At 35.9% G+C, this 16,884-nt stretch overlaps 2 protein-coding genes across 5 annotated transcripts in view; one reads left to right on the top strand and one right to left on the bottom strand.

Moving 5' to 3' along the window:
- LOC128226714 (RING finger protein nhl-1-like) overlaps nucleotides 1-3,807 on the top strand; it is a 5,161-nt gene extending 1,354 nt beyond the window's left edge. For 2 of the 4 annotated variants that reach the window (XM_052936702.1, XM_052936705.1), the window contains exons 2-3: nucleotides 1,367-1,547; nucleotides 1,938-3,807. In XM_052936702.1, the coding sequence (XP_052792662.1) occupies nucleotides 1,374-1,547; nucleotides 1,938-3,395 (1,632 nt within the window). In that variant the 5' untranslated portion in view covers nucleotides 1,367-1,373 and the 3' untranslated portion in view covers nucleotides 3,396-3,807. Of the gene's footprint in view, nucleotides 1-571; nucleotides 592-619; nucleotides 792-1,366; nucleotides 1,548-1,937 lie in introns of those variants that run through there. The other 2 variants (XM_052936704.1, XM_052936701.1) reach the window with 2 other exon arrangements.
- A 118-nt stretch (nucleotides 3,808-3,925) lies between these two features.
- The window catches only part of LOC128226716 (protein SGT1 homolog), a 14,123-nt gene continuing 1,164 nt past the window's right edge, over nucleotides 3,926-16,884 (bottom strand). The window contains exons 4-13 of the mRNA XM_052936707.1: nucleotides 14,705-14,774; nucleotides 13,750-13,820; nucleotides 10,767-10,823; nucleotides 10,288-10,343; nucleotides 8,775-8,854; nucleotides 7,603-7,705; nucleotides 6,932-7,042; nucleotides 6,713-6,794; nucleotides 5,682-5,866; nucleotides 3,926-5,174 (exon numbers count right to left, since the gene is read on the bottom strand). Coding sequence (XP_052792667.1) covers nucleotides 5,067-5,174; nucleotides 5,682-5,866; nucleotides 6,713-6,794; nucleotides 6,932-7,042; nucleotides 7,603-7,705; nucleotides 8,775-8,854; nucleotides 10,288-10,343; nucleotides 10,767-10,823; nucleotides 13,750-13,820; nucleotides 14,705-14,774 — 923 coding nt within the window. The 3' untranslated portion in view covers nucleotides 3,926-5,066. The remainder of the gene's footprint in view (nucleotides 5,175-5,681; nucleotides 5,867-6,712; nucleotides 6,795-6,931; nucleotides 7,043-7,602; nucleotides 7,706-8,774; nucleotides 8,855-10,287; nucleotides 10,344-10,766; nucleotides 10,824-13,749; nucleotides 13,821-14,704; nucleotides 14,775-16,884) is intronic.

Genomic DNA, 16,884 nt, shown 5'->3' with positions numbered 1-16,884 from the left:
CGTATTTTAAGCGTATTTCTTTCAAATTCAACTAGGTATCCTTCATAAGAACCATTGTTTTCGACATTTATTCTCCTTTTTTGGAATAATAAAACAACATACTAATGGTGGTACATCTTTTTTGGGAGTAGAAGTTGGTTGGAGACAAAAGTGGCAACTGGCCAGATGTTAATTTCCATAGTTTTGGTTTGGAACATCTTTAAAATATTAGATGCATGTAAAGATGTTTATGAATACCATTTTAGCATAGAAAGTTGTATTTATACCACGAGGAAGCCGCTGAATGGCAACATCGCAAATATTGATTGGTGACTTTCAATGTAAATAATGAGTTCATATTTATCGGTGAATGGTTGTATGAATCATCGATGCCTGATCTACGTAGTATAGTTTGTTTGGGTCGATATTGAAATTTCATCGAAATTGTTTTGAAATTAAGGTCATTCCGATAAGTAATTGACGGCCAATTACAAATTACCCAACCTCCATAATGGTGGGTAGTCCAGACGACCCATAAATAAAAACAACTTTTTCTTTGTGAGAAAACATTGCCTCGTGCTTATTATTGGATCAGGGATTTAAAGTCAGCTGGTATATAAGTAAATGAAAATACAAGAACGCAGTTTTGAAACGAAACTCACTAGAGCTGAGACATAAATTATTTAAAATACATTCAAAGCTTAGAAATAATTAAATAATATAATAAATTGAGCATTCATGTTTTGGATATAGTTTGTGGACTATTGAATGCCGGATTTGAAGTGAAAACTTTACTTGTTACGCGAAAACAAGTAAGAATATTTGATTATAAGTTTCGGTGTTGTTATTTTGTTGTTTTATTTAAATCAGGCGTAATTCATTCTTATCAAACTAAGCTTTCGATGAAACAGGAAAGTCAGATTATCTTAATTCAAAAACGTATGATTCGCTGTCCGTACGTATGTCCCGTTAGCGTGGTCAACGCACTCGCCACACACCAAGGCGTCTTGTGTTCGATCCCCGGTCAGGGCGCTGTGTTTACCATGTTTGGGTTTTCGTTTGGAACTCCGTTTTCCCTTCAACCCAAAACAAAAAAATCGCGTAACATGTGCAATCAAGAATGATAATATATTTGCATTAGCTTGGTTCACAATCATTGTAAAGAAGTTTTACCTAAACTTTGGATTGTTTACATTGTTGATAGTATGCATGTTAATTACAGGCCTACGTATCTTCACACGAAACATGATAATATTATTGAAGTGCTGTTTGATAGTTAAAACTTCAAACCAAGAGAAAAATCGGAATACGACTTAAAATTAATTAACATATCTAAAAATAAATTATCGACGAATATTTTTCTCAACGTATTGTCTTTATTTTTCAGTACAGCTATGGCTAGTGGCGACGATGGTGCCGCGGGGAAGCGGAACTTGGTGGTGGACGAGGGCGCCTTTGAGGAGCAGTTCCTGCGCTGTCACATCTGCAGGGAGAAGTACGATCAGACGGAGAAGCCGCCCAAGTCTCTCCCGTGTAACCACACATTCTGTCTAGCCTGCCTCACACAGGTACGCGACGTGTTGTGAAAGTTTAATTCTGTGGTTTGCTCCTGGTGGAGATTCTAATTAAAGAAAGACAATCTTGCTCAATTCTTTATTCCCGTCAAAATTGAATGCTAGTAATGATATTTTTCAATAAATGTAATTGCCATATACGCCGGAGCACAGGTGTTTTATATCTAATTATAGTATATAGCCCATATAGAACATTAAAAAAAGTTTGTGTCAAGCACCTGTGCGCCGGAGTTATATTATTATGAATGATCTAAAACGTCGTTGCCGAAAATACATCTATACGTTTTGATAGACGATATAAAAATGTAAAAAGTACTAAATACTTACACCATGTAAATAAATAATCATGTTTATCTTCCACATAAGAAATGTTTTCTGATTCAGATATATGCTCACACCCAGACGAACCAAAGGCGGGCGTTAGCATTCGCAGACGAGACCGTGCTGAAATGCCCAACATGTCGTGAGGAAACTTACGTCAGTCGACGAGAGGAAATAGCCAACCTGCCTAACGACCACAGGGTCATACAGATGATTGACTTTTTGTCACAAGTAGTCGTTAAATCACAAAACTTCTGCTCCAAACACGAGCAGCAGCCTCTGAACTTTTTCTGTAAGTCGTGTATGGTGCCTGTATGCAGAGACTGTACCGTTTTGGACCATAAAGAGAATTCTGACCACGTGATAGTCGATGTCGCAAAGGCGCTTGAGGATAATGCAGACGAGTTCAACAATGTTGAAAACAGAAGCAAACAGCTCCTACAAGGAATGAAGTCGCGGTCTGACGCCCTAGCGAATGCGTCTAAGCAGTTGGACCTTTTAGAAAGGCAACTGCGAAGCAAAATCAAAGACACGTTTATAGAATATCGTCTGCTTTTGGAGCGCAGACAAGAGGGACAAATCGCTATCTTACACGATGTAATAAAAAAACAGAAGTCCCTAATAAACGCGCGCTTTGTTGATGTTTGTACCCAAGGGTCCCAGCTTCAAAAGCTGTACGACGCCTTCACAAAAGCTAGACCGTCTAACGATATAACGCAGCTGTTTACTGTCCACAAAGAAATGAAGGAACACGACGCGGAGTTTGCGCGCCAATCGAACGTAAATGACGACGAACTATTCGTTGGATGCGATTTTGAAGTAATAAATGAGCCAATATATCTGTCAGAAATGAGCTGCTTAGGTGAAGTCGTTCCAAAACCAGATTTGGGTCTGAAAAAGCCGGTACCGGCCCATCAGCTTGCTGTATTGGACATGGAGGCCGATAGACGCATGCAAGAAGCACAGGGACCAGATCTTAACGATTATGATGACCTGTATGTGGAAACAAGCCGAGAATCCCGTCACGCTCGAGATGCATACATGACTGGGTCCCGCACACGGGACAGACATGGTGAGCGTGACAGGCACACGGACCGGGTATTAGAGCGTTCGGCTCGTCTCCGCGCGCAAGAAATAATCAACCGAGAGTCACAACATGACCAGGATCGCGATGTCGATGAAGCTGAAGAAATGGAACATGATTCGTCCGACTTTACGTCCGCTTATTTGCTGAGAATAGCATCACGGTTAAACGCGAGCTCAGCAAATCTTTCAGAAGCGATTCTTGACCTTTCGTCTAACAGGGACACCACGCGGTCGCCGGAAGACGAGACGCCAACTTCAACGTCGGGGGGTAGCCGAGGGACCCGGCGGGCTGGGCCCTCGCCTCCCCGATCCCGACGGTCGGGCCAGAATGTGCGAGTCGTACGCCATCCCCAGCAGTACCGACCAAACCCCGACAGGACAGACCGCTTTATCTCAAGTTCCCGGACAGAGCGCTCCAACACTGACGAAAACTAACATGCCTTTAAATGTACTGACAATACCGATTATGTGCTTTTTTCATTCAAGTATTTTTGTGTGTGCAATGTAGTTACTATGAAGTATTTTCGTTATTTAAAAAAACTCGGTGAATGTATCTTAAGGTCCACGTAAGGAAATGGGGCATTAACGGAGTTACAGCCCGTTCACATGTACGATGCAAGAATGTTTAGACTGAGTAATGCATTTTTTATCAAAAGTGCTATAGTGGAACTAAAATCGCTGCATTTATAAACAGTATCTTGCCTCTTTTATAAAGATATTTACTTACAAAACTTTACTCTTGTGTCTTAACAGATTTTTGTGATGGTTTTGTGTGATGTTTTTTTTTCTGTGATATACATGTACAATTTCTATCATTGGTGAATAAAGATATTGACTTAAAGCTTAACTTGCCGTTTTAAGACATGTTTAAAGTCAAACAGTTGAAAATTGCTGACAATAACAATCAGTTCAAAACTTGAACAAGTCAGTCATCAGTAGGAAAAAGTACATAAATTAAAACAATATGTGTTTCATTTAACACTTTTATTGTTATATTACAGATCACTTGAATGGTTTGGTTCATTTCAAACAAATTCATCTTAACAATTAACATCTATTATTCAAATATTTAAACATCCAACTATTAATAACAGAAAATTTGACAATGATAATGATGATTTTGTATACATTCAATCTTCAACTGAATGGGGTTTTACGCTTATTCTTTTCAAGGGCCTTCCACCGTGCCAAACGCGTTTTTTTTAAATTTTGTTTTGAGGATATTTATCCAAGCATAATACATACCCCCGTTGCAACATGTTTATGTGTGATTAGAAATTGAAGTTTTACGAAAGAAGATTATCAGTTTTTTAATGAAAAACGTGCAAACATCTCTATACAAAATGAATTTGTTTTTGTGTCAGAATAGTCAACCCTAAATAAAACATGAACTTTTGAAACATTTTAATTTTTGGCCTTCTCCACACACTTTTGCACTGTGGAAGGCCCTTAAAGGTAACACAGTTACTTCAAAGCACTACTTCCAAGAAAAACTGTAGACTATACACATGGACAGAACATTTCACACACACACACACACACACACACACAGATTAACACTAGTGGGAATAAAGTATTGATAACAATTCAATTATACTCGTTCAAAGCAGAGGCCCTGAAATTATGAATCATCAGTTAATCTTATGATAGCCTATCAAAGGTTATCTAATAATAAACTCTTCTAAATTTATTCAACACATATATTGTAAATTTGTTTCAAGGGCATTCATCAGATACCTTGTAAATGTAATATTATGCAAGAGACAAGTGAAACTAATATACCTGTAACAATTATTCCCATATTAATTGCTGCCAAAGACACTAGTTTTAGTACATATATTACATTCTGACACAAAAAAATGATACATTTAAAAATCAAATTTTTCCTTTCCTTGAATGAAACAAAAGCTGCATCATAAACCAGACTTGATTGTTGTAAACATGAATGAAACACAAACCATAGACGAAAACAAAATTACTTGTGTCAGATATCACATGAAATCTTTCATCAACCTTAAAATGCAAGCACACAGCCAGCCCTAGGATTGCTATATGTCGATATAAGGAAAGACAGGATTGGTTTGGTACATCCAATATTTGCTGGTGTTACGACTCCCATTTCTTGTACTCCATGCCGTCTGGGGGTTTTACTTCGGTCTGCTTGGCACCGATCTCGTTCCAGTTCGTGCTCAAAACTGTGCCACCGGACTCGTACTAGAATAAGATATTAAAATGAGTAAATGTTATCTTAAAAAATTAAAAAAATAAGTCTAATTGAGGCAGCTAGGCTTTTGACTTTCGGATCATGAAATACGTACTGAGGACAAAGATTGAAGACAAGTGCAATAATAAGGATGATTATCATGGCATTAAGAATTATATTAATATAAAACGAGCCCCAATTTCTTGAATCTACTTGAAGTTATTAACTTTTACTAGCTTATTTGAATAAGCCAAAATACATACTTAAATTTGATTTTGAGAAATGACAAATGGTTTCTTGCAATTATCATTAAGATTATTCCTATTAAAAGTCTAAAAAATCTTGATGAAGTAAATATAACACAAATCATAGAAAAACATATATAGTGAGCTGAGCTCGATCCTGTTATAAGAGACTTGAGAAGTTTCAGGAAATTTCAATTCAGACTGATAAACCAAACATCTTGTTACAAATGCATCTTGCATAGGAGATCTTCCCCACATAACGTATCTACTTACAAATGATTTCATCATAGCTCGTTTTGTTTCCTCCGTTCCGTCCGAGTATATCTGCTTGAAGAGGTCGTTCAGTGCCGCATCCCCTTCCTTCTTCTCCTCCTTTTCTTCCTTTTCTGCCTCCTTACTAAGCTTATCCCAGTTACGAGTGTAGTGACTGGATGAGGGGTACTGCATCGGGTCTGAAGCTGGAAAGGGCAGGAAATTTTTAACTAAACCGTATTTTGTCTCATTTATTAATAAACCATTTCCCGTTTGGCCTCCTTGACAAGTTTATCCCAGTTAAGAGTGTAGTGACTGGATGATCGGTACAGTATTGGGTCTGCAGCTTGAAATGGAGGGAATAATATTTTCAAAATGTTCAAGTACTAACTGACATTCCATTATTTAACCATTTCTTGCACTTGGAAATAATTATATAACACATCTTATTTGGACCATAACTAAGTAATTCTATATTTGACTAGTCAGTCATTGAAATTAGACTTTTTGATGAACAAGCCCGAATTCTTATATTATTGCTTGGCATCAATTTTTCTAACAAGCCCTGCTATATTAAATTCAGAATTTGAGCAAGCCCGAGAGACATTTTACCAGTGCAGGGCTTGTGGGCTTGTGTTAATTTCGACCACTGGTGACTAGATAATTGAGATGAGGTTTGGAAGAACAGGTATCAGAGAGCTTCAAGTCGAATTTGATTGGATTTTGTCTATAAGTAGTGACTTGAATTGCTTTGAACCAAACAGTTGAAAATTAAATGCAATATGGTGTATCATGGCCAGTTTATTGCTCTATCCACCAAACTTCAACTTGATAGAAGTTTCATCAAATTTGGCCGAATGGTTTAAGAGAAGATGTCTTTAAAGCAATTGTTAATGGAGGTATGGATGGATAAAGGACTCAGATGTGAGCTAAGAATCTTCCTGCTATTGGGTAGAGTTTTGATGTGCCTGGTCCTACCCAACCAATCAAACACCCCCCACCCACCCACCTGGTGGAAGAACCCATTGATAGGTATGTAAAGTGTTACATACCTGGGTGTGCCGGTGCGAGTTCCTCCTCTCCCTCCAGCTCCTTCCACTGTAGACCCTCCATCTTTTTCAACTTAACCTCTATCTGTAATTAAAGAATCTGATCATTCATGTATGCATAAGCCCTGGCTTTAATCTACAATCGCAGACAAGTTTCTCATTGAAATATTGCTCAAATGAGACAAGCTTTGGTGCATTGAAGAGATGTACTATTCAGCCTACCTTAGATTTCAAAATTTTGAAGCTGGAAGCACTCGGGTTTACAGGATGGGCGAGCGGGGAAAACTTCAGTTCTATTGGCTCGCCATTGGGAAGGATCAGGTCTGCCTTCAGCTGTAATACATTGTATGATTTATCAGTTTCAAGATGGACGGATAATTGTTGGTTATTATGAAAATCATTTCCAACAGTGAGAGGGTTCACCCATAAATACAATAAAATCTATCTTGTATTATTTAAAGTTGCCTAGTAGATATAAAACAATTGTAGGTTTTTTAATACGGTTTTTGTAGTTTTGTTTGATATTCTTTTAAAGTCTGAATGTATATTGATATTGCAGTTTGAATAGTTATATAATTAACGAAGAACATTTTACCCAACTGTAATATTATCTTTGTTTTCGTTTATGCATTAATTCTCATATCAGTAATCAGACTATGGAGCAATTTAAGTTACTGTGCAATATGTATGTGCGCATAAATTACCAGGATAAATTCTAACCCTGACATTATGGTTTAAAACCGTTTCTAAACCAAACCCTCATGAATCATGATTGAATTTAAACATAACTCATGCCTGACACCTTTAGTGTACTACTTTAATACATTGGTTGCAGTAACTATAATTTCATCAAATTATATTTATGTATACAATTTTGCGAGAATCCAACTAACCAGTCTATCCTGTATTTCTATATTTGCATTCTCTTGCTTGCAGTTCTTGTAGAAAATATTGACCATCACATGAGTAGCTGTCTGGTACCAGTCATGCTTCAGTCTGGTAGAAAATGTATAATGGTTAATCATAGATTCAAATTTTTTTGGAACAATAATATTGTAAATACTTTATAACCAACAAGACTGTTTCAAAATCCCATGTAAGAAACTTTCTAAAGATTTTAACAAGAGCACAGTTGAGGGAATGCCAATGCTCATCTGTCATGGGGGTTTTCTCTGATGAACAAGGGGTATTACTCTACATTAATTAAAACCAGAGCTATAGGCCTTGCCATACATTTGTGTTTTGTCAATGGAAACATGAGTTCCAAATTTATTTGAACATCATAATATCTTTTTTTAATTTTGGCCAAGGTTTTAATTTTTTTCACAAGAACAAAGCTGCCGCAGACACCTAGGCTAGAACACTACCTCAACTTTTATCCTAGAAAAATGACAAACTAATATTTAACCATTTTGAAAATGTCTTGCTGTTTTAATGGTCAAACTGAGTTGCAGCAGATTTATACTCAAAAGACGTTGTTATGTTGGTCAGGAAATAAAATACTACTACCATTTTAAGATAATTGTAATCAGAACAAGAGCGCCAACTATCGCAAAATACCCCCATCATTTTGAATGACACCAAGTTTGGTGATAAGTCGCTGAAAAGACAGACACTGTTAATACATTTTTTTCCAATTCAAGGGTAATAACTCCCGAGTGATGAAAACGACATGGCTGGTTATTGAACCTGACCAAGATATTTGCCCCATACACATTTTGACTTAATTTGGTGATGGTTGGACAACGGCTTCTGAAGTTATTAATCAGACACTACCAATTTCAGGTAATTTCTATTATCAAAAGGAGAGACTTACAGAGGCAACTTTCCTGGTTTTCAAACTTCTCCGACATATTATTCTCATACACATTCTGATAAAATTTAGTTTTGATTTGACAAAGGCTTATTAAGTTATTTATCATATACTGGACACCACCCACCCATCAGCCCGTACACCCCAGGTAAATCTATAATACATCCTGTTCTATGAAAGGGCATATAAAAACCCTACAGTATAATTTGTTAATAATATTTCAATAATGTGATTGAGGATAGAGATTCCTACTTGGGTTTTTCAGGGATTATAATTTGAGGCTCTGGTGTTACTGGTTTAGGCTCGCTGGGCTGGCTATCTGCAACTGTAGTCTGTAAAAAAGCAACGAGAGGCGAAGTTATAAGCACCTTAGGGATATTGATTATATTCATGGTTAAACAAAGTCATGATTTTCCACATGTAGCATCATTCAGAATACACGGTAGAATGTATAAAAACATAATATAAACAAGAACTGCGCAATGCGATTGAACCAGGTTTTTAATGATTGACAAAAAACTTCAGAATGAGTTGTGAAGAGGGCCTAATGTTCTACTGGCTACATAAAAATTGAAGCATATAATTATTGAAGATTTTGCAATCAATCTATATTGTATCATTTATACTGCAAAATAAGTTTAAATATACAAAAAAAGTTCAACTTGCGAGCCAGACAAATCCAGGTCAGTAGCGCTAGATTGGTAGGAAAATATATTTCCTTAAAAACAACATGAATTACCGTAGTAGAAAACATGTCTCTATTTTACAAATAGTTACAAGGTATAGTAATAAGAAATGAACTAAGATATAAAGTTTGGTCACAATATGTCAACTCTTACTAATACTCAATTATTCAGTATCAACTGTTTTCGTATTTTTTAAGTAACAGTGATTGACCTTGACACTTGGGGCCACAAATGCAATCCAATAAACACTTCCTATATATCAAGTTTGGTCACAATATGTCAACATTTACTTAAGATATAATATTCAGTTTCAACCATTACACTATTTAAAGTACAAGAGACCAAGAGGGCCCAAACACAATCCAATGAAAGGTCTCTATAAACTCTTCTTCATACCAAGTTTGTTCCAAATAGGTCAACCCTAACTAAAGATATTCAGTTTAAACTGTCTTTTTATTTTCAGTAACAGTGATTTGAACTTGTCCATAGGGCCCCAAAATGCAATCCCATGAAAGGACTCCATAAACTCTTCCTATATATAATAATTTTAGTCACAATTTGTCAACCCTTACAAGTTATTTAGAACCAAGTCTTGTTCTCTTTTTAGTAACAGTGACCTTCATTTTAAGGGCCCAAAACCCAATCCCATGAAGGTCTCCATAAACTCTTCCTATATACAAAGTTTGGTCACATTATGTCAACCCTTACTAAAGTAATTCAGTAACAGTTCTTTTAGTAACAGTGACCTTGACCCTACAGGCCCCATAAGCAATCCCGTGAAACGTCTCAATAAACTTAACATATATATATATACTAAGTTTGGTCACAATATTTCAACCTTAATTTAAGTTATTCACTATTATAGGTGAGTTTAAAGTCAGCCGCCTTCCTGCCCAAACACTGACGTACGTTTTGATATGGAATTGACATACACGTAGTGCGTACAATTGCCGAAATTTTATGACTTCCCACAATTTATTCATAGAGGTACATATTACTTGGACGCATTTCAGATATATTTTTCCAATAAGAACGGAATTGCAGATTTAAGCCCAAATTATGAGCTATGACCACACTACCTTAGTTTCTGAAACTCCAATTTCCCCTTGACCTCCACTTTCAACACTCTTTTTCACTGAAACATATTACAACACTATTTATGGCACAGGCAGTGTGTATCTAAATATAAAAATACAACTCAAGTTAGTGACATGATGTTACCATGAAAATGTCTTAGTATCGAAATTATTAAAATTAATCTGGATTAAAAAGCATCTAGGGGATTCTCACATTATATAAGTTATCAGTTGTAAGAGCGCAAGCCCAAAATCCATAAGTAAATTATTTGAAAGGCTCAGAAACGGAAAAAAATATTTAGGGTCGGTGTATTTTTATAGGTAGGGTAGGGTTACCCGAAACAGACATATTTTTTTTTTAGGCCTTAAAGTTGAAATTTAAAAAAATGAGCTTATCAAATTTTACTGTCAGACTGAGTTGTTAACTCATAATTTATTGAATACATAAAAGTAAACATTTAAATAAAATAAATAAATCTTACAATCCAGCTCAGCTTCACATTTCCGAATCCACATTTTAAAATTGAAGCTGTCTTCAGCTGAAATAAAAAGTACATTATGTTTTTATTTAAAGGTGAAACACATTATTAATTTTGTCTTCAACTTTAATAGAACAAATTATACTTAAACAAGTCATTTGTTACAAAGTCGAAAGAGCAAAGGAAAGGCTTAATTTTTAAAGTTCAATCATTATAATTGAAGAAAAAGCAATGGAGTGGAAAAATATTCAAGGGTTGTGAATCCTAAATAAAGCAAGGCCTGCAGTGTTTTTTTCTTTCACCATTTTGGAAATAGGACAGGGTTTTCCTGATTCAGGAAAAGGCTTCATTTAAATTTGGAATACCATTTGTCTAGAAATGAACGAGAGTCCTTTAAAAAAGGCAGAAAATTCAAAAGATAAGAGAAACAAGAGGCACATCAGTGCCTGTGCTCCACTGGCCAAAAGGTTCAAGCAAAGACCACCACTTAAGTTATTTAAAAATTTTTTTTACTTTAATAGCTCTGGCTGCCATGTTGTGCAGTGGACCGAAATGATTTGGGCAATTTGAGTAAAGGAGCACCAAACAAACATTTCTGTCAAGTTTTATCGAAAAAAGGTCATCGGTTTCGACGACAAGTCGTATAAAGTTTTTTTTTATTTTTTAGCTCTGGCAGCCATGGTGTGCAGTGGACTGGAACCATTTAACAAATTTTGGTTAATGACCACCCAAGGAACATTTCTGTCAAGTTTCATCAAAATCTGATCATCGGTTTCTGAGGAGAAGTGGTGTAAAGGTTTTTCCTATTTTTAGCTCTGGCTGCCATGTTGTGCAGCGGAACGGAACCATTTGGGCCATTTTGTCAAAGATTTTGTTGAGATGACCCTTGTTATTAAGTCTCATAAAGATTATGTCAAAATTGTGATGCAGGCAATTTGTGGACTGACGATTGACTAACATGTAATCTTGTCTTGTCATATGACAGGCGAGCTAAAAATTACAAACCATTGTTTTCCAAATGGAAATGGAGACGTCGTTTGCTTTGTACAAAGGATCAGAAGATCGCAAAACAAGCAAAGAAATAAACCTTGGAATTGTTCTTTTTTGTTAATCACTTTTGATTTATCAGAACTGCTATATAATCATAATTGTGGTAAATCAGTTTCAGACTGGTTGTCAGGTGTACCCACACAGCACATGTCATGTGATACCTAGCAGGAAAGATGGCTTTGGTTTATTATTGTTTAAAAATTATTTAAAGATGCTATACGTGAAAAATTAAGACATTATTTTTTTTTCTATTAAAGGGAGGTAATTCAGTAGTAAAATGTAATCAAAGCTATTAAAGCATGGCATTTCTTTTCTAACCATGTTGATATTATTACAGTCTATTCAAGCAAGATGCCTTTTGTTTTTACATAGTACCCATAGGTTCTGAAAAACAAGGAGCACTATTCCCAACAGAAGGATGTCACTCCCTATCACTGCATGAGCATCATAATAAAGAAATGTTTACTCAAACTGCAAGCTGCTCAATTGAAATAGGTATTTACCTCAAGCATACAGTTTTATAATGTGGCAAAATAGTCGGACTACTAGATTGTCATTCGGACTAGTAAAATATGCCATTATGCTAGTCCAACTGGCTAGTAGGTTAAAATGTTTTTCGTGAAGACTGCGGACGAGAAGTCCTTAAAGGTTTTTCTATTTTTAACTCTCGCAGCCATGTTGTGCAGCGGACCGGAACCATTTGGGCAATTTTGGTTAAAGGGCATCCCGATGAACATTTATGTAAAGTTTCATCAAAATCTGATAATCGGTTTCTGAGAAGATGTAGTTTAACGTTTTTTTCTATTCTTAGCTCTGGTGCCCATGTTGTGCAGCAGACCAGAACTGTTTGGGCTATTTTGGTTAAGGACTACCCAAGTAACATTTCTGTCAAGTATCATTGCAATACGATCATCGGTTTCTGAGGAGAAGTCGTTTAAAGGTTTTTCTATTTTAACCTCTGGGGGCCATCTTGTGCAGTGGACCGAAACCATTGAAGCAAATTTGATAAAGGACCATCCAAGGAACATTTCTGTTAAGTTTCATCAAAATCTGATCATCGGTTTCTGAGAAGATGTTCTTTAAAGGTTTTTCTATTTTTTTGCCCTGGCAGCCATGTTGTGCAGCGGACCGGAACCATTTGAGCAATTTTGGTTAAGGACCACCCAAGGAACAATTCTGTCAAGTTTCATCAAAATCTGCCTATCCGTTTCAGAGGAGATGTCGTTTAAAGATTTTGCTATTTTTAGCTGTGGCGGCCATATTGTGCAATGGACCAGAACCATTTGAGCAATTTTAATAAAGGACCACCCAAGGAACATTACTGTCAAGTTTCATCAAAATCTGCCGAACCGTTTCAGAGGAGATGTCGTTTAAAGATTTTGCTATTTTTAGCTCTGGCAGCCATATTGTGCAATGGACCGGAACCATTTGAGCAATTTTGGTAAAGGACCACCAAAGGAACATTCCTGTGAAGTTTTGTCAAAATCCGCTTATCAGTTTCAGAGGAGATGTCGTTTAAAGTAAAAGTTTACGCACGCACGCACTCACGACGGACAATCTGTGACGACATAAGCTCCATGGCCTTCGGCCAGTGGAGCTAAAAATTAAAGTTTGTTTCTTGAAGTCTCAAGATTTCACCAACTTATCCATACTAAAGTCTCTTTTTTCAATTAAAAAGAATGGGATTTTTTTTACACATTTTAGCTAAAAAATATATTTTTGTATTGGCCCAATATTATTGGGAATTGGGCCGAATTTCCACTCCAAATTGGTTGGAAAAAAATTCTGACCTAGGATTTTGCTCAACATGTACCAGAACATAATTTCGAAAACAAAAGCATGGCCAAGAAATGCTGGTTAGCACCTGATTTTACAAATGAGGCAAAACTAAACCAAACAACAGCATCATGTGGACAATTTAAAAGAACTCTCTTACCATCTAACTTCAATCCATGCCGGAAGGCTTCTTTCGCTGACTGATAATCCTCCAAATGGAACAATCCAGTGCTGAATTTTAGGAATGTGTATCATATAAAAAACATACCTCCAAATGGAACAATCCAGTGCTGAATTTTAGGAATGTGTATCATATAAAAAACATACATTTCATCGTATGCATGTAATATTATAATTTTATTATAATTATACATACCCCGGTATATGTATTATAAAACATCTTTATATATATTTTTATCTGCTAGTCAAGTGTCACATTGAGTGAATCTTTTAAGGTGTCATGCGTACAAATAAACATTTCATTAAATTTGGCCATGGGCATAAAAGCTGCACTTCCACAGGTTTTTATTTTTTTTGTCTTGGAATGAGCCAATCTTTGCAAAAAATCTCAGAAAACCATTGATATAAGACTGCTGACAAAAGATCAGATTGCAGTTTGTTAAAAAATTAATGGTTTATGGCTAAAAGCGTTACTAACGCTTTAAGAAAATGAGTTTTTTGGCATAAAGAAAGAGTAAATATGGAAACCTGCGATCTGATCTTTTGTCAGCAGTCTTATATATCAATGGTTTCCAGACATCAACACAAAAATTGACTGATTCTACGTTAAAAAGGCGCCGACCCTACTGTTTTTTTTTTTAAGTGTTTCAATATGTAGTTTAAAAACCTTATAAGCTTTATACAGAAGATTACTTCAACACTATTCTCCAATGATGACATTAACGTTGTCTTAACGCCTAATAAAAAGCCTACCTACCCTAACTGTTTTTGAAAGGATGTAAGTACATGTAAATCAAACATAACCTTTGTATGCCCATTGATACCAAAATTATATTGGGTCAACAGATCACATTAATGTACATCTGATACCTTAAGGGAACATACATCATGAGTAAGGTTGAAATGCAAGTTTCAGACTATTATACATTACCTACCCTTTTCTATGATGCGCTTTTACATTGTCTTGATTTAAGTTGATGGCATCTATTGCATCTTCAACAGCCTCTATAATAATAGAATTATAGTGAAATATTACTTTCCAAGACAAAAGTAGCTGCAGCCAATTGTATAAGTTGTAATTATTTTGGTTTGTCAGTTTGCCAAAATGATTATTGATTGGTCAATATTTAATACTACTAGCCAATCATATCATTTAATTGCACAAACTAGACCAAAAGTAACATGGACAACTTATCCACGTTTCTACAATTATGTATTACTATATCCAGATATAATTTTGATATTTGTCATATGATACAAAATTTATGTACATGTAAGCCATTTACTATTTATTCTAACAATGCATTCAGGTACTTCAGTATTGTAAACATAAACGTAATTCATATTTAAATTCAAAAAATAAAAAACTCCCATTCAATGAATTAAGTTTAATCTGCTTATAATATGTATGAGCTCACAAATTTTGCCTATGGTGGGGTACGGCAGATTGAAATAGAGTATAAACACTCTTTTAAAACAGTTAACTTGACATGTTTCATTTTCAAAAAACAAATAACTAAATGCCTTTATACGTTCAAGAAAATATATATAAAAATATGAATGAACAGTTGTGGTTTAAAAATAGCCCTCATTTTCCATTTTTCATGTTTTTCCTATATGTATGTTTGTATATGTTTTTCATCATCATTTCAATTTTAGAGAAAGTTGTCATTTTCTTCAGTTTCTGAGCATCATGAATATTTTGAAAAATTGAACATGATTCTACTGTTACAGCATTGTAGTGTTTGAAAATCGGACTCCATCTGCAATCGATAATCGAATCGAACCAAGCATTTCGATTACTATCGGACGATAATCGAAAGTTCATAATATCAGTAAGGAATACATTCTTTATACATGGTATTATCATGAGCATTGAAATGGTTACACCTGGAATCAGTACGTGTGATGCTATAGTCATGTTTTTTGAAACAGTTTATTAAATTCCATATTCTTTTTCTGTCTTAAATAACTTAAGTTTTAAAATTTTTAAGATTTCTTTTAAATTTTCCGCATTTGTGTAAGAGAGTGACTCAAATGAACTCAACGAGAATTTACCGGAAAGAAAAATGGGCATTTACTCGACTTTTATCACAAAACAAACAAGTTGCCAGAAATATTTGGACAATTGAATGAAATATGCATGGACTGAAATGACAGCTGATTTGTCATTGGATGCATATGAGGCAGGTCATCTACTTATGATAACTTAAGAAGGCAAATAAATGCCCAACTAAAATAGTAACATAAAAGAAAATCATTTCTATACAAACATTTATACATCAATCCCAATCATCTGTGCATGCATTAAAAAAATATGGACAATCAGAAAACCTTTTTTCAGCTTACAGTCACACTGACCTTGACCTTTGACCCACTGACCTCAAAATCAATAGGGTTCATCTGCTGGTCATGACCAATAAGCCTACCTAGTATGAGGTCCCTGGGTCAAAGCGTTCTCAAGTTATTGATCGGAAACCGTTTTTCATGTTAAGGTCACACTGACCTTGACCTTTGACCCACTGACCTCAAAATCAATAGGGTTCATCTGCTGGTCATGACCAATACACCTACCAAGTATGAGGTCCCTGGGTCAAAGCGTTCTCAAGTTATTGATCGGAAACCGTTTTTCATGTAAAGGTCACACTGACCTTGACCTTTGACCCACTGACCTCAAAATCAATAGGGTTCATCTGCTGGTCATGACCAATAAGCCTACCTAGTATGAGGTCCCTGGGTCAAAGCGTTCTCAAGTTATTGATCGGAAACCGTTTTTCATGTTAAGGTCACACTGACCTTGACCTTTGACCCACTGACCTCAAAATCAATAGGGTTCATCTGCTGGTCATGACCAATACACCTACCAAGTATGAGGTCCCTGGGTCAAAGCGTTCTCAAGTTATTGATCGGAAACCGTTTTTCATGTAAAGGTCACACTGACCTTGACCTTTGACCCACTGACCTCAAAATCAATAGGGTTCATCTGCTGGTGATGACCAATACACATACCAAGTATGAGGTCCCTCGGTCAAAGCGTTCTCAAGTTATTGATCGGAAACCATTTGGTATTCCTACCGACCGACCGACCGACCGACCGACAGACAGACCGACCGAC

The sequence above is a fragment of the Mya arenaria genome, chromosome 3 (assembly GCF_026914265.1).
Source record: "Mya arenaria isolate MELC-2E11 chromosome 3, ASM2691426v1".
Taxonomy (NCBI): Eukaryota; Metazoa; Mollusca; class Bivalvia; order Myida; family Myidae; genus Mya; species Mya arenaria.
Note: the sequence above shows the minus strand (reverse complement) of the source record. Positions and strands in the feature narration are given on the sequence as shown.